This window comes from Solea senegalensis, linkage group LG13, assembly GCF_019176455.1.
Source record: "Solea senegalensis isolate Sse05_10M linkage group LG13, IFAPA_SoseM_1, whole genome shotgun sequence".
Lineage (NCBI taxonomy): Eukaryota > Metazoa > Chordata > Actinopteri > Pleuronectiformes > Soleidae > Solea > Solea senegalensis.
The window spans coordinates 10,747,523-10,770,103 of NC_058033.1; the positions used below are offsets into that span (position 1 = coordinate 10,747,523).

The 22,581-nt window shown below is 40.0% G+C and overlaps 1 protein-coding gene across 3 annotated transcripts in view; it reads right to left on the reverse strand.

The window, feature by feature from the left end:
• The window catches only part of specc1 (sperm antigen with calponin homology and coiled-coil domains 1), a 78,803-nt gene that overhangs the window by 13,333 nt on the left and 42,889 nt on the right, over positions 1-22,581 (reverse strand). For all 3 annotated transcript variants that reach the window (XM_044041987.1, XM_044041985.1, XM_044041988.1), the window contains 5 exons: positions 21,219-21,382; positions 19,509-19,609; positions 19,328-19,403; positions 18,552-18,690; positions 15,979-16,081 (listed from right to left, as the gene is read on the reverse strand). In XM_044041987.1, the coding sequence (XP_043897922.1) occupies positions 15,979-16,081; positions 18,552-18,690; positions 19,328-19,403; positions 19,509-19,609; positions 21,219-21,382 (583 nt within the window). The remainder of the gene's footprint in view (positions 1-15,978; positions 16,082-18,551; positions 18,691-19,327; positions 19,404-19,508; positions 19,610-21,218; positions 21,383-22,581) is intronic.

Genomic DNA, 22,581 nt, shown 5'->3' on the forward strand with positions numbered 1-22,581 from the left:
ACTGACCAAATTATATTTGTATTATATAATGTCATAATAATAAGTCATAAAGCCATAATAAATACCATTTCTGTCATCTTAAGTCTAATTATTTGTAATATAGCAGAATTTGACCATATGTATAGACAATTCCATTGTTTCTAACATAAATATTCTTCATTAAACGTTAAATGAAAGGTGTAATACAGACAATATACTGTTGTCACAGAATTATGGATTTGATTTATATCGTGACATATATAGATATCGAATCATATAAAAAAGTATACTGTGATAAGATATCAGCCAGCCTGTCATATTACAGCGGTGTCATGATTACATAATTTCATATATCACACCTTTTTTTCCTGTATCTATGATATACAGTATGATTTATTTCTTTTGTATCATTCTGTTGACCTTGAAATTTGATAGATTCGGTACAGAAGTTAATCATGTGGAGTTAGTCTGCTGATTGCATGGCTATGTTGCCACAGTGTAATGAATTAAAACTCCTATATTAAATAATAACACCAAGGACCACAAAGGTGCTAGGCTACCCTCTGTGGGTCATGCACAAACCATCAAGTCCATCTATCCAAGGGTTTTAATGATTACACTCATTAAGTAATTGATAATTAACATTGGCACCAGTGGAAAGGTTAATGTTTGGTTATGTTCAAACAGAATTAGTTAGTAACACGTGCTGTAACAAATCAGAGGTGTTTACATCTGATCCAAATCATAGTTGAAGGTGGAGTGAAAAGCCATGTCTCATTAAAAGGAGGTAATGGCACACATGTTCAGACACTCTCCCAGGAAGTATTATACGACACTGCGATTGGCATTTTGAGAGTTTCAAGGATGAAAAAGAGATGTCCAAGCCCTGGTGCCTGTGTGACCTTCTTGCTCCTGGTCAGTCACTATGAAACTGTTCAGTTGTCATAACCAAAATTGACCCTAAGTGTGAATATGAGAGTGAATGGTTGCCCGTCTCTGTTTGTTGCCCTGCGTTAGACTGGCGACCTGTCCACTACGTACTCTGCCTTTCACCCTATGTCACTTGGGTTTGTCTCCAGCGACCCTCATATGGAGGATACAGCCGTAGAATGAATGTTTGTACACACAAGATAAGCTCCAGCCATTTACTAAAAAGTCTATGGATGCTGCCATGTGTTTGTTTACTGTTTCTCTAAAGCCACTGGTCTTCGTTCCCCCCCAGGGGCACAGCCCTGCTATTTTTAATCCCATAAATCTAATCAGTGACAGATCGACACACGTGACATAAGGTGAATGTAATTAAGTCACCGAGAGAAAAGGAAAAACAACAGGACTGTGGGTCCTAAGAGCAGGAATTAAAAAACATCACTGAAAATACAAAAATATGGTATTTCGGATTGACTTCAAGTTTTTTAAGGACATCCGTTCTCTCATCTTAACATGACATCACTGATATGAAAGTATGCTGTTCAGATTCCACTATATTCAAACCATCGTCAGATGACTGCACACAATGCTGTGGGAACAGTAAGTAGTAAAGTGAGACAACTGAAAACACAAAGAAGCCCCAGTAGTTGAGCAGTTCGACCGAATAAATGCCTCTTGTCCCCTCAGGTCTGATAGTATTGCTTGACAGAGCCTGTTTTAAGCATAAAAATAATGTTACACTATTTCTCTTCCCAAATACCAAAGGGATGTAAAACAATAACATCAACAAGAACAAACCGTCTACCTGAATGAGCGCAAACAAGCCTGTCAATATGAAGGATGGGACTGCCTCATTTTGGAGAGGTGTCCGATGTCAGTGAACATGAATGACGCGTTTATCTCATTTCAAAGAGAAACAAATGCTAACATCGCGCAGCTTTGGGATTTTATGCACTTTGAGTTGCCTCTGAGATGACAAACATGTTTATTTTTAATGTAAAAGTAGTTACAGCTAATATTGTGGTGGTGCAAAGGACAGGTATGACCAAAACTTTTTTATTACTAGTTATTTTATTATTATTTAAATGCACTTTTTTTGCACACAACGTGGCCCAACTGAGTTAGTAATTGAATAGTCCTGCCCTAAAAGCTTTTAACACTCAGAAACATATTCATATGTCACCACAGTACACTACTTCCTTTGTCCAGTTTAAACAGCTCCACAGTGGCATCACAAATTCTCCCTCTGAATGATGGTTCAGCTTCTCCGCTTTTAGCTTTAGCTTGCAAAATTGCAAAACCTGCTTGTATTATAATCCGTCATTGACAGAATACTTCTGCTGTGACACCCAAGTATCTGCTTGAGTGTGTACCGCTCATCCAAGTACATTTATCATTATGACTTACCGCGTTTTATCATGTTGTCAACTGTAATGATGCTTTGTCATCACTGCAAAAAATTCCCAAATCCTACTGACGCTGCCTTGTTTCTTCTTTACTTAATACAAAATACAACACTTTCTTTTCATGACAGACATGTGATTTACACCAGTGATGACACATAATAGTTGCCTTCCTGCTGCATTCACCCTGACTGTGACTTAACAGGCATTCAGGCAGAAGGGACACGCTAGTCTATTATATTATTTTATGTCATATTTCTTTTAGAACAAAAAAAGTAATTGAATGTCCTGAAAATGTTTGTATTCAGAAACAGAGCCTTTTGAAGTTATTTCAGGTGAAAGCATTACACTTCAAATCACCACCAAAATGTAATAATTTCTTCCTCGGGCCATAATCTACATCTCCAGAATGCTCACAAACAGACAGAAAGAAGAAGAAGACAAAAGCGACCAAAACGGTGACCTCCTTAGGCTGATGTAAAAACCTAGCAAATATATCTTTTCCTACATGTTCCACACCAAACTTTACTTTTTAGTCTAGTGGTCCTGAGACCCGCGGATCTCCTCCTATCTCTACAGAGAAGAGGATGAGAGAAGCTGAAAGCCATCCCTCGTCCCGTCGCACATTCAGCCACAGACTCATCCAACCACAGGCCTCTACGCACTTTGCCTCCTTTGTTCCATTAGCCATCGGACTGCACAACACAAACACAGCTTAGACTTCGACTTTATTATCGTCATTCAAATTGTAAGCCAAACAGTGTGCAAAAGAATGAGGTTACTTATCAGTGGCTCAGAATTTGTGCCGAATAAATAGGTAGGTTAAAAAAAATATGTTTGCACATACTGTATTAAAAAAAGATACCGTCACCTCTATATTTCTTTATTTTGTTCATCGTATATAGTTATTGTATGTAATAAATGATGTGAGCCTGCACGCTACTTCAGGCAGTCAACTCGAGCTGCATTTCTCTATCAATGAGTCATGTGACATCTACATGGGCAAACTAAACCATGTGCTAACATTCAAAACTTGAGTTGTCTGACTGAATTCTAAATTAAATCTTATGGAACCCTCTATTTTGTTTTTGTCTTTTATTACATTTTGCTTCTCATCTCCTGGGACAGCCCACCATCATGTACAGAAGTGGCATCCTCGCTCAGTGTCCTCTCTACCATGTCCTCGTCGTCCTCCTTCAAAGAGTTGAATGCATGTGCAGCAAGAGCTCAATCGGTCACCTTTTCTGACCTCCGGCCACAAACTTATCCACTGTCACTTTGATGTATCTAAACCTGATATGTTCAGTTGCTGATAACGTGCATTTTAAAGGTTTACGTTAAACCAACTGTTAATGTCTAACTTGAGGCATGAGGCAAAAGTCACATTGTCACAGTGGGATCTCAGCAGTCTCATGTGAAAGAAGCCAAATCTTAATCCTGGGATGAGGAACGCTGGAAAAGATAATAAACTGCTCATACTAATGTTTAAACTAACGGTGATAGAATAACAACACCATCTATGGTTACGTTGAACTCCTATTACCCCAGTAAACCCAGGTTTAAACAGGTTTTTGACCATTTAGACTTTGTTCAATCAGTATCTGTTCACTCCAGTCGAATGACTCTGCAGTCCACATGGGTTTTATCGACTTTGGCTCCAACTGCTATCAGTGGGAACTCAGGACGTGCTATAGTTTCCTCTAAGTCTCCTTCATTTTGGGAAGCGATGCAAATTCTAGTGCAACACTACCATGCGCATTCATTTTGCACATGCTAGCCTAGCTGTTAGCCATGAATGTTTGTGGTGATGCATTGGCAGACCACCCGCTGGCAATTTTTAGTAGGCTCAATGGGGTAAAAAAAAAAAGAAGAAATCCCTGGTATCTACTCATTTTAGTGTGAGAGAGGCACACACTATGCATCCATCCATCTTCTACTGCTTTATCTTCCACGGGGGTCACGGGGTGCTGTGCTAATCTCACCTGACAGGGCGATAGGCGGTATGCACCCTGAACAGGTCACTAGTCCATCACAGGGCCACATGGAGACAAACAAACACCCACTCTCACAATCACACTTATGGTCAATTTAGAGTGTCCAATTTACCTAATCCCCATATTGCATGTTTTTGGACTGTGGGAAGAAACCGGAGAACCCTGAGAAAACCCACGCACACACATGGAGAACATACAAACAAAAAGGCTCTTGTTCAGACTAAAGGCAACTTGTAAAAGTCACTTTGCCCATGGCGACCTCTTTTATTGATCTGCAGCACACTCTGCATTTGGCAGAGTGATTGGTCTTGAGAGCTTGGTCATAGCCAGTCTTTGTAATTTTCTTTAATGAGCCAGAGAAACTTGGAATCTGCAATTCCGAGGCATCACATAATCTGCTCTCTCTTGCTCGACGTTACTCGCTCATTGTTCTGCATGGAATCTCATGTCAGCGGCGGAGAGAGAGAGAGATACAGTGTAGAGTGCCCACAACACCGCTAGTAATTACAACTTAACGTTTTTTATATTCACAAACTTTCAAGGATTTCAAGGACCCGTTACTGCTGTGTATTTACATTCACAGAAACAAAGGTTTCAAAGTAATCCCTCATTACATAAAGTCTACATTACATTCTCATCTCTGACTAACAGTAAAAATCGGCATAAGAATGACTGCTCTTGTGTAAAAAAAAGAAGAAAAAAAACCTGGACAAATTCACTTCCATTCACACAGATGCGTCTGACAGAAGTGTTTTTGACGACGTCCTCTGCGTCAGTCCTTTCCTGTCTATTATGTCTGTAGGGTAGACGTGTGCGGTCATGTCAGCTCACATTCCTCTCATAACTGCCGCCTTTCCTCTCTTAGCTGGCTCAGCAGCACCGCACACACCACCGCCGCAACGTGTCTGTGATGCGTGTCTGTGTGGTGTATGTGCACATTAGCACGCATGGACAAACACTCAGGCACACAGAGGGAGTGACAGCGGGTTAGTTTGACCCCAGAGACTCGGACAAAGATAGACAATGACAAATAAGCTGATAATTGAGGTTATGAAGGGCAGTTTTTGTATGTATGTGTGTGTGTGTGGGTGGGAGAGTTTGTGTCCAGATTTTTTTGATTCACAAAACAAAAGGACCACACATTTTCCACTGTTTTGTATCCAATGTTAACTGATTGGATTTTTTCCAAAAGTTTAAAAATGTTTCATTCATAAAGTTTAAAACTACCTTTTCTATAGTACAGTAGTACATAGACTATTTAGTCAAATAAAGTCAACTCTAAAGCACATATAAAAAAAACATCTTTTGCTTATTTTAACCATAAGTGCCAGAAAATGCTTTTGCCCATTTTTTGCCAGAATAACTGGCAGTCATTTACAATTTACTGTGTGTTAAAATAGTCAGTCAGTCATCATCTAACCGCTTTATCCTCCACCAGAGGATCGCGGGGGGTGCTGTGCCAATCTCAGCTACATCGGGCGATAGGCGGGATACACCCTGGACAGTTCGCCAATCCATCGCAGGGCCACACACAGCTAGAGACAAACAACCATTCACGCTCACACTCACTCCTATGGTCAATTTAGAGTGTCCAATTCACCTAATCCCCACATTGCATGTTTTTGGACTGTGGGAGGAAGCCGGAGAACCCGGAGAGAACCCACGCACACACGGGGAGAACATGCAAACTCCATGCAGAAAGGCCCTTGTTCCAACCGGGGCTCGAACCCGGGTCTTCTCGCTGCAAAGCGAAAGTGCTAACCACTACACTGCCGTGTGGCCCGTGTGTTAAAATAGTGTATAATTTAAATATATTGTTTATGGAGAAAAAACATTGTAGTTGTACACGAACACCAGATTTTGCATGTTAAATTTGAAATTTGAACCGTATAACAGTATTTAAATTAAGATTTGTTTTTGTTTTTGACTCAGTGTACAAAACCAGGCCAATAAAATGGAAACTATGCATTTTTTCCAATTCTCTCCTCTGGTGACAAAGACACTTGATTCTCCAGCTTCCTGCAACAGCACCAACATGTGTTTACCATAATAAACATATGTTGGCTTTGATTTGCAACTTCTCCGCTTTCAGAAACTGTTGGACTTTTTTTGATAGCACAAACCATCATGTAATTACGGTAATGCAAAGTGCGCTTGTGCAAATGTGTCATCTGTTAAACGGTAAAAGGAACAGCAACATAAAAGGTATAAAATCAATAAAAATAGAATATAATAAAATAAAATAGTGAAATGGTAAAAACTACATAGAAGTGTCCGGGTTGACTGTTTTTATCCTGAAGTGAAGAGGTGGGTGTTTAAAAGAGATTTCAAATGTTCATTGGTGGGGGCAGGTTTCATTTCACTCGTTCCAAAGTTTAGGGGCAGCTACAGAGAGACATAATCAAACAGCTTACAGCCATTTAAACTTGTAAACTACATCAACCCAAACATTCTAGGGTGATTTGGGCAATTTCAGTTATCATTTTAATTTTTATGTGATATTTAATGACATAATCTGACACTACACTGTGAAAAAATGAGACATTTTCTGCATGATTTTCCAAATATGACCCAAACGGCACACATTCTGTACATGTACTGTATGTAAGCACCACTGTATGTTTGAGCTGTGGGTGAGTTCAGGGCGGGAGAGGATGAGGGTCAGGTGGTGAAGTTTGAGCGGGGAGAAACATGAACGCTAAAACAGCAGTGGACAACAACAGCTCTCTGGGAGCCGGCTCAGAAAAGCAAACACAGCATCAAGCAACAGGAAGTGTCTCGCTCAGCAACAAAAGGCAGAGCCGTCACTTTTTTGGGGGCTTGGAGGGAGAGTGAGAGTATGAGATAGAAGCATTAGACCAAGAGTGATGAGAATCAATGAACCTTTAATGTAAAAAAAAAAAGACCAAGGATATTTATTTATTTATTTATTTATTTAACATCAAGCTAGATTAGAAAGAAACTGCTCGAAATAGTAAAAGTGTTTGAGAGTTAGTCCTTTTTTTGTAGATGTATTTTCTTTTCATTCTTTTCACACATTTTACAAAGTAAACAAAACAAAACTAAATGGTTTAAATGTATATAGCGATTTCTAGTCAAAGCTGCTTTAGACTATCATACAGGGTACTGTATTTATGTGCATCTATCATTTCCTATCCCTCGTCTTTCATAACTGTTCACAGGCTTCACACACAGCCGTCAGGAGCAACGTGGGGTTAAGTGTGTTTGCCCAGGGGCACATATGCATGTAGACTAGCAGAGCTGGGAATCAAACCCACAACCTTCGAGTGGAAAGACGACTCGCTCTACCACCAGTGGTGGAAAGTAATGAATTATATTTACTCACGTTTCTGTAATTGAGTAGGTTTTTAAAATTGTGTATTTTTATTTTTACTTAAGTATGTTTTTTTGGAAGTTCTGTACTTCACTATGTTTTAAATCACATCTGTTACTGAGTGAAACAAATGTTTGCCTGAATTTAAATTAAAAAAAAAAATCCAACAATGGAAACTTTGGCAGTGAATGATGAGGACATGTGACTGATGAGGACATGTGAATGATGAAGACAGGTTAATGATGAGGACAGGTGAATAATGGGGACATGTGAATGATGAAGAGATGTGAATTTATTTTTTTTAATCAAAATAGTGGTATTTTGAGTTGAGTAGAATATTTCAGTACTCTTTCTACCTCTGTGCTCCACTAACAATAATTTCAAATGATTTCTTATATGGTATATGTATAAAGTATGTCAATGGCAATTTCTTGTCCTAAAAACAACAAACAAAAAAGTTCCCACACCGCAGTGTTTCGGTGCTCAGACCCTTCTTTTGGCCTGATGAGGTCTAACCACTGAAACACTGCAGCAATAAATAAGTCCATGCATGTTGGACAGTGGGTGGGATCTTTCTGTTTGCTGTTTTTGCATCTCTGAATAGATGTGCAAATATTGTTTTCTGATTAACAGTCCAAAATCCAAAATCGTAAAAGATATATCTGTACAGTAGAGACGCTGAAATCAGCTAAAGTATTCATTCTAAGATCTGCTGCCCTCAGGAAGAAGATACCATCAGGCAATGAGTTTGCTAAATGAACACTTTACCCTCTCTCTCATCCCCCGCTAACCCCCACACAACTACAATAACTGTGAACTGGACCCACACCACTATCTTGTGCAGTTAGTGATCAAAATGTCTGGTCCTAAAAACCATCTCCAACATATTCACTCTATTGTTCAGGCTGTTCATGTGGCTGCAGCTGCAGAGGACATTCTAGGTCAAAGACACATTGTTTCCTGCCTGGACAATGTCCTCTCCGCGGTAAACCATTTATGAATGGAATTTGCACATGAGCTGGAAATGAGCCGGTCCCTGCTGTACACGTCGCAGACAGCAGCCTAACACCTGAATCAAGAGAAGGCATTGTGTGTTTCTCTGGATGAGTGGCAGGTCGGTAGCAGCCATTATTGCAATATTGAGCTCTCACTTATAGATCAATAAGGTAATAAACACCAAGCAACGATGCTACGTGCTGCTTGGTGCGTAGGATAACAGTGACACACACACATTCACATACACACACACACAAGGTTTGTTAAAAAGTCATCAGTCTAAAGGGGTGACACAGGGTGGGATCAGGCCTGGGAGAGGAAGACAAGTGAGTGATGAAGTCTAAGAGAATCACACCTCCACTGAATGAATAAAGCAGCAGCAGCAAGACAAACAACCAGGAAGGACATGTGAGAAATAAACAACAAACAACTGGAACCATTGGCACTGAATGTTTAACATTTAATTTCACACTTTTTATCATATCATTAATTAGGGTGTCATATTTAGGAGGGTTCATTGGGCCGAAATTATTTGTATGATGACAATCTCAGCTGACATTCAACAACCATTCATACACACACATACAGTACACACACCCTAGCCAGGTAGCAGCTATTAGATCAAGGCAGCAATAGCGTTATTTTTGACGTTAAAGAAGCAGAGAAAACTGTTGTCGGAGGAAACAAGGAAGAGGAAACAACTGTCTGACCAATCGAAAATTCTGAATTTGGTAGATGTGATTTCCTATATTGTGGTGCTTTTTTATGATGGCCAGCTGGAGATGGGCAATACCTAAATTTGCTTTTTGACTTAATGAGATAGTGACTTGCTCACATGCCAAAAATGTTTTGGGGCTCCCCCTCTAAATCAGAATTTTTTGTCATCTTTGGTATGACGATCCTGAGCATTGAACACCGCCCGTCCACTCTAGAGGCAATCACTCTTTTGTGACCTTGACTTTTGACCCATGGATTCTAGTCAATTTTGGAGGAATTGTCCCTCAAGGTGTTCTGTGATCACAAGGATGAGATGTTTACACACGTCGAAACATCTAAGGAATGCGTGGACACGGGCTGGGATGGGGGGCTGTCATAAGCAAAAACAGACTGAAAGTTCAGGCCGACAGGAGATAAAGAAAGGGGCAGCAGGAAAGGTCACAGGGTCAGTGGAGCAGAACAAAGCTGTTTTCCATTGATTCACTGCATCTCAACATATAATGAATTCAGTCCACACGCAGGACAAGATTAAGGGGAGAGTCATTCAGGTCGATCAGCACAGATCTTAATGACACCAGTGCAGGTCCAGTTTGAAATTGTGTGGGTGGTTTATTGGCAGAGCTTGAATTCATTAGCATACGTACGTTTATGTAGTAAGTGTACAACTGCTTAGAATAAACCTTTTATACTATGCACTTAAGGGCGAGGGCCAAGAAAACAGAACCAGAAAACACAAAGAAAGAAAGAAAGAATGAGCTGACATCTTCTTTGATAGAATGAAGGCCACTGAGTAAAGAAAGAGAGAAAGATAAAAGGAGGGCTGAGTGGAGGGGTCTTCTGTTTGATGGTGACATCAAAGTGGCCTCTCTGTAAATACCACAAGAAATTAAGACTTCTTTCTTGTTCAAATTGCTTCAAATGACCATATTTCTATGCTCATTCAATTAGACAGTGCAGCTTTTTTTCCCTTTTCTTGCTATGGAATTAATTTAGCTGCACGTCTCGGTCAAGCCAAGATAATGCAGTCCTGCTTAGCACGTCCACTTACCAAAGGTCATAGGTCACGCAAAGAATTTCTGTTCTCTGCAGATTTAAATGCAGGTCTGATGAAGATGTAAGAATCTGCATTTAAGAATGGCAAATTACTGCAAATGGGAACGTGTATTTTTACATGACATTGCAGTCATTTTCAACTGCAGTGAGAGCTGATGATCAGTTATGGTTAATGCAACATCATTAGAACTTACAGTAACCCCCCCCCCGCGCCGATGTCTGACCCCCATTCCATGCTCGCCTGGAGGTCTATTCCTGTTTCTTCAATGGCTTTTATGTGTGTGTGTGTGTGTGTGTGTGTGTGTCGCATGTCTGTAAGAGAGTTTCCCAGACAAGGCCGGATAAGCTGTGCTCTGTCAGGCCCAGTTGATCCTCATGTTCAGAGCCTTTGCTCATTGTTCCCATCTTGAACAAACAGCGCATTTATTTTTGTTTGGGTTTTTGGTTAATTGAGAGGGGAGGTTTAAAAGTGTCCAGAGCTGTCCTAAATTAAGACATCAAAAAGCCTGATAAATATACAGGAGGAGGCCTGAGTCTTTCACTAACACACTGGAGATTTGAAAAAGCCTTTGCTCAGTGAGTTCTGAAAAAGTGGGAACACAACAGCTGCTTGTGAACACAAGACAACAAGAATACAGTTTATAGCACCTCAAAATGTCTAAATTAAATATCAAAATGATCATGACATATTACATGACAAATTGTCCAGTTGGATTTATGATAAAATGGTGGTAGTCAAGCACAATATTCATTCACCCAGTGTAAAGACACTAAGATGAGAGGGAAAAGGGTAACACATGCATTCACACATGTGTACAGCTATGTGTACATGTGTGCTCATATCTTAAAAAAACAATCTGCCAGAAATTGTAAAAGTGTGGGTTTGAGTTTCAAATCTAGCAGCAGTCCGGCTCTGACGTGCACACCATCCCATGTGAATACTAATTTCCGGTGGGAGGCCCTTTTAGTCTCTCCCACAGGGCAGAGTCAATCGGAGCCAGCTTAAGGTCTTCACTGATCGATCTGTGCTTCCCAGAATCTGAAATTTGAAGTGTGGCAGTGGCTGTCTGTGCTCACGTCTCATCCTCCAGAGAGTTTAACGCAGGTCAGATCCTGCTGCTCCAAGAACTGGTTAAACACACCACTTTGCACATTGCCATTTCCCCCTGAGGTTCAAGGGCTCTTCTCCATGGTGACCGCACGGCTGTCCTGCTCTTGTGTGTGTGTGTGTGTGTGTGTGTTTACACGCATGTCGTTTGCCTTCTTCCCCCTTTCCTGCTTTTTCTCTCATGTGCTGTGGTAGTTGTCACAGTCGAGAGTCCTCCACACACACACACACACACACACACAATAGTGGCTCAGCTGAATGCATGAATTAAGGCACGTAGACCATGGTAAATTATTTGACTGTCACCTGCATGCATTTCAAAAAGAGAAGAGTGCATTTGCAGGGCCACATTACCTCATATAAAACAATGATCAAGATAAAGCGAAGGTTCATGTTGTAATTCCATTGATTACAGTAAACAGACTGTAATCACACAGATTTACTGTGCCCTTGGGAGCTATTTGCACTTAAATTTCAAATAATCCCTCGACGTGCTACCGTTTCCCTTTTTAATTGGCCAACTGTACTGTTTGAAGAAAAAAAGGTCAGACAACAATAGGACTGTAATAACGACTGGCACGAGGCTGACCCTCCCGTTGGCTTTGTTCTCATCCAACACAGCAGCTTTTCGGGCTCGGTGCTGGCAGATGAGCTTGTTTCCCGACTCTACCGTTTGGAAACAAGAGATTAAATGGAAAGTGAACAGCAGTGGTCAAAGCTGCCCTTCCAAAGTGACCATTAATTATGTAGGCTGAAGAGGTCAACATAAATTACAACTGGGAAAGTCTATACTGAAGGGCCAATTAGTGTTGAGACATTACCTCTGTGACCTTAGTTCACAGCAGAGAAGAGAGGGACCGCATGGTAAATGTGGACGTATTGATAAAAGTGAACCTCACTAACCTTTATCAAAGTATTACATGAGCACGACAGAGAAGAGGCGGAGTGGAAAAAGTGAGCGATGGGACGCCCCGGTGCCATCGACGTCACGGAGCTACAAACTGTGTGACAGTGCTGTCAGCGTCTCTGCAGCCGAGACGTGTACTCGGTGGCTTCCAAGTGGACAGAGGGTTCATAACACTTCATAACGCAAAACCGTGACCTTTTTGCCGCACGTATGAAGCTCAACACGTCCTATGACAGTAATCGTTTCCTTTTGTTTGCCACAACACTTAAGTGGACCCTTGTGGGCACATATTTTCTGCTACAGGATGCTTCATTTAGTTTAAATGGATGTTTAAACGAACACATGTCCCTGCTTTCTTGAAAACAGATATCCCTATGGAGATTAGGGGAAGAATGAGAAAGCTCATGAGGCCAATAACAACCATTCTTGAAAAACATCTGCTGAGAGTTCAATGCCAAATGTACAAAATATTTGGCAAATCCCTCTGATTCTGGATTTCAGGGCCTTTGATAAATATCGCAGATGTCACAAAGAGAATGTAACTCATTTACTTTTCATTTGTGCTTGATGTACAGCACCATGTAAAAGTCCAAAGCTTCCAGTGAGTTACTCGTTACTACCAAATAACATGAGAAGAAGAGTAGGTAATGGTCTGTATTTATATCGAGCTTTTCTAGTCTTGATGAGCTGCTTCACAATATAGTTTTGACATTCACCCATTCACACTTCGACAAGTGTCTTGCTCAAGGACACATATAGACTAGCAGAGGCAGGAATTAAACCTACAACCTTCCAGTTGAAAGACAACTCGCCCTACCACCGAGCCACCATGGCTCAATCATTACTCCTCACTTTTTAAAATACTTTTACTTCTAAAACTCAAGTACATTTCATATCAGAAAATGACTTTTGATGCTTAAGTACAGTAAATGTCTTTTACTTTAAGAATTTTACTTAAGTAATATTATAAAACTTCTACCAAAGTCATTTTCTGGTAAGATACTTTAAGGTACTTTATATCAGACTGACAGTTTTTTAAAAGGAAGAAATCTCTGATTAATTGGCGTGTGTGCAAAATAACTACTCGTATTGAAAAGTGCTTTGACCTTCTTTCTTTTCTCATGAATTACTAGTATCTCATTCATTCTTATGCTTTTAATGTAAAGCGACTTTGAGTTTGTGAAAAGTGCCATGTAAATATAATGTACTATTATTATTATTATTATTATTATTATTATCATTGTTGTTATTATTACTATTATTTATTCAATATTCAATATTGTGCACATGAGGAAATGACTAGATAACCGGGTCAGATGGACAGACACAAAGAACAAAACATTCGCTTTGTTTCGTTCATTCTTAACAAAAACCGATACTGATCAGAAAACGATCAATATGATGTATCAATATGTACAATTATGAAAGTCCAGTTGAAAAATTGAAAAATATGCTTTTTTTAAGGTTAACTGGCCAATTGTCTGTGAATCTCCACAGGCTAAGCGCGTGGAGAAAATGCACCAAGGATGAGTGCTCCAATCAGGAGCAGTTCCTCCAGCAGGGGACTGATTATACCATGGACTGAAACTCTCCATGAAGCCAAATCACCTTACTGCATTTCTGATACTCACAAATAATCACACTGGTACCATCGTTAAACCCAGACCGCCATTTGTAATTCCCTTATGGGTTTAAGTTTAAGCTGTGATGAAGACTGACTTATGGTACATTTAATCAAGTATAACGCTTTATACTTAATGCATCCAGAGGGAAACCTAGGGCTTTACTTCATTATATTGATCATTTAATAAATACGGGGATTGACAAATAAAAATGATCATTTATATTGTAGATCGGGTGATATTTATTGTGAAGTAGCTAAGATTAGCTCCACCTTGACCAGCTGGAACATTAAATGTTCATTATCCATTAGCACCTAGTCTTACAAGACCTATTTTTGTTCCTTGGCTTTGAATTTAGCATGAGAGTCACATGGTGTCTGTCTTATAATGTTTCTAAATGACTTTTTATGTTTTTCATTATTCATTTATAATGGTATATAATTGGTAACCTGTTGTTCTTCAAATGTGCCATATAAATAAATTGGATTCATCACTCACTTTATTAGGTACACTTGTTCATTAAGTGACACTGTATGTGTCATGGTTATTGGTGAGTATTTCAAAAACTGCAGATCGATTGGGATTTTCATGCACAACCATCTCTCAGGTTTACAGAGAATCGTTCGTCGTCGTCCCCATAAAAAGGAGAGAGCAAAATGCTTTGTTGATGACAGGTTCAAAATGATAGTAAGGCACCAATAACTATAATAACGTTACAGCCAACTTATGAAGAAGATCCTCTCTGAAAACACAACACTTTGAAGCAGCTACGCAGCAGCAGAATACAGAAAACAGGTGCCACTTTGTGACACTTTATTAGATATAAAGTGCCCAATGCTTTTTTAAATTATATATAATTGAGGCTGCAGAGCAAAATGATATATATATATGTATATGTGTATATATTGTTTTGATCTGGTTCCATTTTTTAATCAAACTGTCAAAGTCGTAATTCTTGCATCGGTCAACGTAATTTTCTGCCTCAGGCTTATTCCTCAGCACTTTGTCTCTAACTGTTGTTGAGCATGATGAGCACCCAGCTGTGGGTGGACATTGGCAAATGCAAATACGGCACCAGTGACCTTGTATCTTAAGGCAATGTCTTTGGACAAACTACAGCTGCCCAATGTCGTGATTTGAGTCATGACAGTTGAGACGTGACTAACATCTAATCAGACACATCATCAGGTCAGCGGCCAGATTATCTCATCCGCTTGGATGTTTCCATCACAGAGAATCTGATGTTTGTGTTTGAACAGCACACACAACGTGTGCCCGTCAAACATCCAAACTGAGGAGCGAGAGGGTGAGTTTAAGTTCACTGCGCAAGGACGAGATAGTCCCCATCCTTACTGCTTCCTGGTAAGAGTTTTAGCATGAGCTAACTGCCATGGTAGCACAAATCTACATAGGCAAATCTCTAATCCCACTGTATTCCTTAAACTAGGTGGGGAGGAGCTAAACCAGGTGATTGTCAGCATCTGGCTCCATAGACACAGGGAACAACATGAAAGCACGGCATGAACAATGGGGCATTCGTTTAAAACAAGACAGGGCTTTATAAATACACATGTGCATAAATCCTGCTATAGTCATTGTTTCCATTACCTCTGCACCACAGTGTATTCATATCTCCAGTGAGACGACAGCCAGGTCAATGGTGCGTCTGCAAACACAGTAATGCCCCCAATGCACTGTAATAGCCCAGTGACGGCTGGGGAAACAATAAATGGAATTACTCGCGAACCTGAGGGCATTCACAGACCAACGCTGCATATGTGCAACATAAAGGGAAGGCGGGGGCAATCATCTCACTTTTAAATGAGAAACCTGAAAAGCACAAACTGTCGGACACGAAGATGAAGAGAGAAACATAGTGTTGGAAATGAATGAAGCCTGCCTCATATTTGAAAGAGGTCTCTGGCCTTTGATCCCTACCGGATAGCCTTCTGTTTTCTTCTGGCACCACTTCAGTAGAGCATTTCGCTTAGATCCTCCATACTCCCGCGCCAGAGCAGCCAAGGGGTCCTTTCTTTCCACACTGTCACCAGGGAGGCACAAACCACAGTCATGCAGAGAAAGACAGCGAGAGAGAGAGAGACAAAAAAAGTTAAGGCAGAGTGCAACGTCTCTGAGAGTCATCACGAGTGTGAGAAATGTGGTATTTGACAACACTGTTAACCTGTTAAATCTCTATTACTTTCTTAACAACATTACATCGTGTACGTTATGATAAATTAGGGCAATTAGGAAAATATGTGAGAAGGTTGTGGGATATTTTGATGAGAGACTTGCGATAAATAAACGCGTAGACATTAAGAAATAAACATGTAAATGCCCCCCTTAAAACAATGTTTGTGCTACTGTCTCACACATTCATACAGTGCATCTATGTGCAGCACGAGTAGACATGTAGACTAGCAGAGCCGGGAATGGAACTCACAACCTGCCAGATGAAAAAGTACTTGCTCTACAACTGAGCTGAGTATACATGAAAATGTATGTATATGTGTATGTATATATAGTCTGCATGACAGCTAACACGTACCATGACGGATGAAATCAGGACGTGTCCTTGTTATAAAGAATTCAATGGACAAAATGAGGAATTCCCAAGGGGGAAACTGAGGAATTCCAAGAATTCCTTAACGCGTGTCCGTCTAACTCCCCAGCTCTATCGCCGCCGCCTCTTCACTACCCTCGCTGGCTTACGCTCAGATGTTCATAAACAGTAACCTGACTGCACTCTGTTATAAATAGAAAAGCAAACACAGGATTGGTTCAACAGATGGGTTCGACGTCTACAGGCACAATTATTTATAGTCTCTCTGGGCTTTGTGCTCACGGTGTGGGAGTTCCTACATGACACGGTAATGCTCTGTGAATGGCAGGTAACATCTGTAGCTGTTAAATTCATTACTCCTTTGTTTCAGTTCCTGTGAGGTCAGAGGCAGCTTGACACGTCCTAACAGTTATTGCACAGTTATTGCCTGTGCAATAACTGTGCAAAAACAAAACTATAACCCTGAAATATAAACGCTTCAGTAGCTAATCCTGAGACACACATTTACACTGACAACTCACAAAGACACACACAAAAGTGCAACGTCTGTAGCTGAATGTAGTCGTTTATAGCCGTGAATAACACGAAAAAACACCAACTATCAATAATATATGACTTTAGAGGGGTTGAGACTGGAAAGACAGGTTTTTGAGTAGCTTATTAAGCTATATTAATATCAACAGTGTGCTGCTTGAAGATGAGGGTGTTGTCCTCTGTGATGGACTTATATCCTGATCGCCTGAAACAACTTTGGTGTCTCACTGTGACAACACATGAACGCACACCTGAGTGCCAAGTCCTCTGGCTGAAGTCGTGCACGGGTCAAACTCATTTCATGATTTTTGAGTGTACATACAGTAGAGAGGAGTGGTCTGTGTTAAATAATGATGACATCATACATTTCTAACGTCATAGTCTCTCAGTTTACGTTACATTAAAATCTAAATTTAATAATAATAGTATATCTCTATTTATAAATAGCAGTCAACAACATCAAAACCTTATAGCAGACTTCAATACAGAATAGAGCTACATGCTGGATTTTAGGGGTTAGAAGTAAAATATTTTTCCTTTATGTGTTATTGTTGTACTATAATATATGGTATTATTTTATGTGACTGTTTTGCAATCATTGTAGTTGAGGCATATCATCTGCTTTATAGTTTTTGTTTTGATGCCGACTCAGAGCATCAAAACAGGAAGAGGCTTCAAATATTTCCACTGGGCTTTCCATCTTCCTTCTTTGTTTTTATCTCTGTCATTTTTGTGTATTTTATTGTGGAAAAATCACATGTGAAATGATTCGACTGTGGAATCATTTGCTCACTGCAACAGAAAACAGGGTGAAGAAGAAGATTTTAGTTCGGAGTAAATCCCACCAATTCACCATGGATTAAAGAGATTACAGTCATTCTTAAGGATGTTGATTTACAGTATGTTTATCGTTACACTTTATCATGCAGCATGAACACAATTTGAAATGAATTCCTGGCTCGATTTGAAGAAGAAAAAGAAATGACAAAAAGAATTTAGTTAAACCCAAAATTAAGTACATAATGTTTAAATCCAGCATTATTACTGTGCTGAATCTTATGTTCTGGCAAACTCTTCGAGAAGTCTGAGGTCTTTAGTTGCTCGACTAAGAAAAAGAATCCTTCCTCTCTCCCTGGAGGTTGACAAATGATAAATGTTCAAGAAAATAATAGGTTGTGTGCATTATGTGCATTGAGACTGAACAGAGAATGGGCCACACTTCCTTCTGCATTTTCCTTATAATGATAAAATAAAGAATATCTATGCTACAGAATGGAGTGGTTGTTAAAGTTTAATGTCTACAGATTGGTTTGTTTCATATAATTTGTAATTTATTTTCTACTCTTGGGATATTTTCTGTGTGTGACATGATAAAAACAAACCCTTTCTCAACTATTTTAAAGGATAATCCCACCTGAGCTTGCTGTTGCCACGGTTGAAGCTGAAGGACGCTGTGCGGCTGCCGAGGGAGATGGGAGTTTTAATAACAGATTCCAGGGAAGGACTCTTCCTCATAAGGCTGTTAGGTTTTATGTCTTCACCACAGCTCTTATCTGGGGAATCCAAGAACACAAAACATGGTGGGAGGTTTGAAAATGCACTCTCTTAAGCACATTAGTCACGCTGCTTGCGTAAAAGTCGAGTCAGACTGCCACCAAAGTTCACAGACAGCTCATTTGACCAAAAGGAAATGACATTCACACAAATTCTAACTTGGGAAATTACAGATTTTTTCAAATCGTCAAGGAAATACCACTGTTTGGTCCAGAAGTCCTGAATGTACCTCTAGTCATCAAAACATGAACGCCACGATCGTCCTCGTCCTCTTCACTTCACTTCACTTTCTCTAGTGACTAATTACTTTAGACATGTCAGGTCTCCTCTTTTCTAAAACTCACAGCGGTAGTTTGGCAGGCTGTCCATTATAGGCAGTGAGCGGGGCTCAATTTTGACCTGGGTCATGATTTCCCCCATAAAAACTGTACTGTTTTACCCCCTGGCTGCTCCTTCTCTAGGGGTCGCCACAGCGGATGACCTTCCTGATGCAACCCTCCCAATTATTTGGGCCACATTTGTGGCTGGGGTTAATTTAGAGTGTCCAATTAACAATGAGCAATGAGGATTGGGTGTCTAGGTCAGGGATACCCCAGGCCTTGACCTGGGACCTTGAAGCAGTTCAGTGCTACATACCGTGAGGACGAGAGAATTCCCCCTGATTGATTCTTTTTTCCAAAGTCTTTGACAGTGGCCGTATGTACGAGTGTCTCTAAAAGGGACAGAAAAGAGAGTAGGGAATCTCATGACATCAGAGACAAACAAACCAGACTTTCTTTTTTTTTTTAATTCATGAGGACAATAAGAGGGTGGATACCTGGATAGGAGAGACGGCAGCAGCAGGGGCGGTGCGGACTGGAATTCCACTCAGCGGGCTTCTTGGTGAGGAATGCATTTGAACTGTGTGACCTGGTCCATCTGTGAGAAAAACAGCAATATGCAAGCACTTATTGATTACCCCGTCTAAGGAGCCCGCGGTATCATTTTTGAGTCAATAATCAGCACACTCATTCAGAGACTTGATAATGAGAAGAAGATGAACAGTGTGTGAAAAAGCCTTTTTGTTCAGATTACAGGAGGCCATGGTTCCTCGAGTGAGAAAGACAAATTAAACAAGTAAAACTGCTCTTTCTAGTGTTGAAAGTGAAAATGAAATATAGAAATTGATTGCATCATGCCTTCAGTATGAGGTACTTAAAAAGCCTCTAGAGAAAAGAGCTATCAACCTTTTGAATACTGGAAGATTTGTAGGTTCATTATGAAATATAGCGGTTGACCAATACAGGTTTTTCTATGGCTGATGCCGATTTTTAGAAACCAAGGCAGCCGATGTCCAATAATTGATGCAGACTGTTTAAATAATTTAACAACACTAATGTCTAACACTCTCTCTCCAATCTATATTTTATGTCTGCACTGCCAGTGCAAGCACATGCATTGTTCTTAATAAAAAAATAATGTATAATTAAATATTAACTGGATGAAACAGATGATTAAAAACAACAAATAAAATAAGTTTTGGCTGGAAAAAAATAATCAAGTTTTAGTGACGCGGCAATATTTATTTAAGCTTCTTTCAACAAAAATGTGCAATTTGTAGTAATTGGCCAATTCATGCTCAATTAAATGGTCTAGAAAAAGAGCCACACAGGAAGGAATCCTATGTGGCTCTTTCTAAGGTTTGTTCCAGGTTGTTTTTTTGTGACTCAATGTGAGGCTCAAAGGATAGAGGGTGTCACTTGTCATACATACATACAGCCCTTCGAGGGCAAACTGTGTTTGTGATGTTGGGCTATAGAAATCAAAGTGACTTGACTTGAATTCAGTTGTTTTACTCAATGAATTCATAATCAATAGCAGTGTTGTTATTGACATTATGTTTGCAGGTGTTTCTAATATTCTGTGCCCTCCCGAGTGTAAATGAGGGGGACAAACATCGATCTACTGTACATGGAATTAGAATAGAGTTGAACCCATCCTTATTAGACACCTGTGATAATCACACACATCTACAACTGGGGAGCATTGGGGTTAGTTATCTTCCTTAGGGGTGACCTAGGATTTTAACTGGCAACCCTGTAGTCACAAGCCCAATTCCTTTCTCTTGGTCATGGGCTTATACACCTACGTGACCTCTTGTTAATTTTATACACTACTGCACATTTTTTGTCAGCAAAAGCAAACCGGACCATATAATACAGTGGTATCATACAATATGCTTTATTATAAGATATGTACCCAACTTATATGATGATAAAACGTCCGTGTGGGTGTTAATTCAGTTTAAATTGAAATAAAAATGTAATTATCTCGATAAGTTCAACACCTGTTATCAAAGCCTGGATAACCTGCCCGACCTGTTAGAGGTCATGTAAGGTCAAAGGGTCCAGCACAGTGGTACAGGACTTTGCTCCAAATAAATGACAGTTACCCACACTGTAAATCTCACCAGCTGTTCTCCTCTATTGTTACACCGTGGCAACAGGATTCCTCGTAAGTGTGTGTGTGTGTGTGGTGAGGTGCTCACTCTGTCCAACTGTATCAAAGGACTTAATGAGGGATTTGACAGTAGCGCCGGGCTCTGAGTCGGCATCTCCAATGGCATCGGTGGGTTTGGTCGGGATCATGGAGATACCACACCAGTGACGGTTGGTATCAGAGTCGGACGCCCTCACCTCGTCACCTTGGGACCTAATAGACAAAATGCACATGGTTGCTGCACAGCACATATATGAGACAGAGACATGTGTACTTTCAAAACTCTCCTTTTGCTTGTCTTCTAACAAGATTACCTCCTGATCAATATATTGAATAGGGCTTAAATAGAAGAAGTGTAAATAGATGATGAGCAGTAGATGATGGATAAGGGTTTGAACACAAAATCTGAGCAATCCAATCATCGAGAAAACCTCCAACCTACCAGCCCTAGTGAACTTTGGACTTATGGCTTCACGGTGAGGGATTTGTCTTTATCAGTGATGAATGAGAAATGAATGACAAGTGAGGAATGTCCGTGTTTAACACTGAACTCAACTCTCCCCCATAGAGCATGGAAACAGAGACACAATCCCAGTTGGACTGGTGTAATTTCATTTATTCATGGATGTAATGAACAAGTCAAACAGATGTACAATATACTTTTCTGCGTTTTTTTTTTGTTTTTTTTTTTACAGGCATGTACACCAGTTGCACGTCTTTCTGAATCTTCAAAGAATAAATTAACGGCACATTCACTGTATTGTTCATTTAAGTATGACAGGTCACGATGTTACCACCCGGTCTTTTTTCTCCATGTTGCTCTCGAGGATGCGGAGCACCACTGTGAACAATATGGCTTCCAATAAATGCTCAAATTGAATATTTGTGATCAAAGACTTGAAGTAAAACCTGAGATCCTGTAATCGTATGCCATTATTCCACAACATTCTGTATTGGCTCAATTATGAAATATATCAAACGTGTGATTAGTGGAAATTGAAGTATATTTACCATTATGAATCATTGGTAAATATGTCAGAAGCCTTCAGTGACCTCTGATGTTCAGATGAGTGAACTTCATCTGTACTTCTATTATTTGTCATTTCAATTCACATCTGCTTTAAGCTTAAAATAACCTGTAGCACAGTCCTCTTGGTCTCTGAGTGAAAACGGACCATCAACCTCATAGTATGTTGATATGACGACACTGAGGTTCAGCTGGCAGTGTTTATGGCAGTTGTAAAGTTTAACTTTGACAGTTCTCTGAAAGTACCAGCATGGGTTACCACAACATTGTTCTGATAACTGTATCTGGCAGCAAGGAATACTACTATACACACACTACTGCAGAATTTCTTTAAATAGACAAACAGACCAGACAGTGTATCCACATGGAAGTCATGTGTTCATCA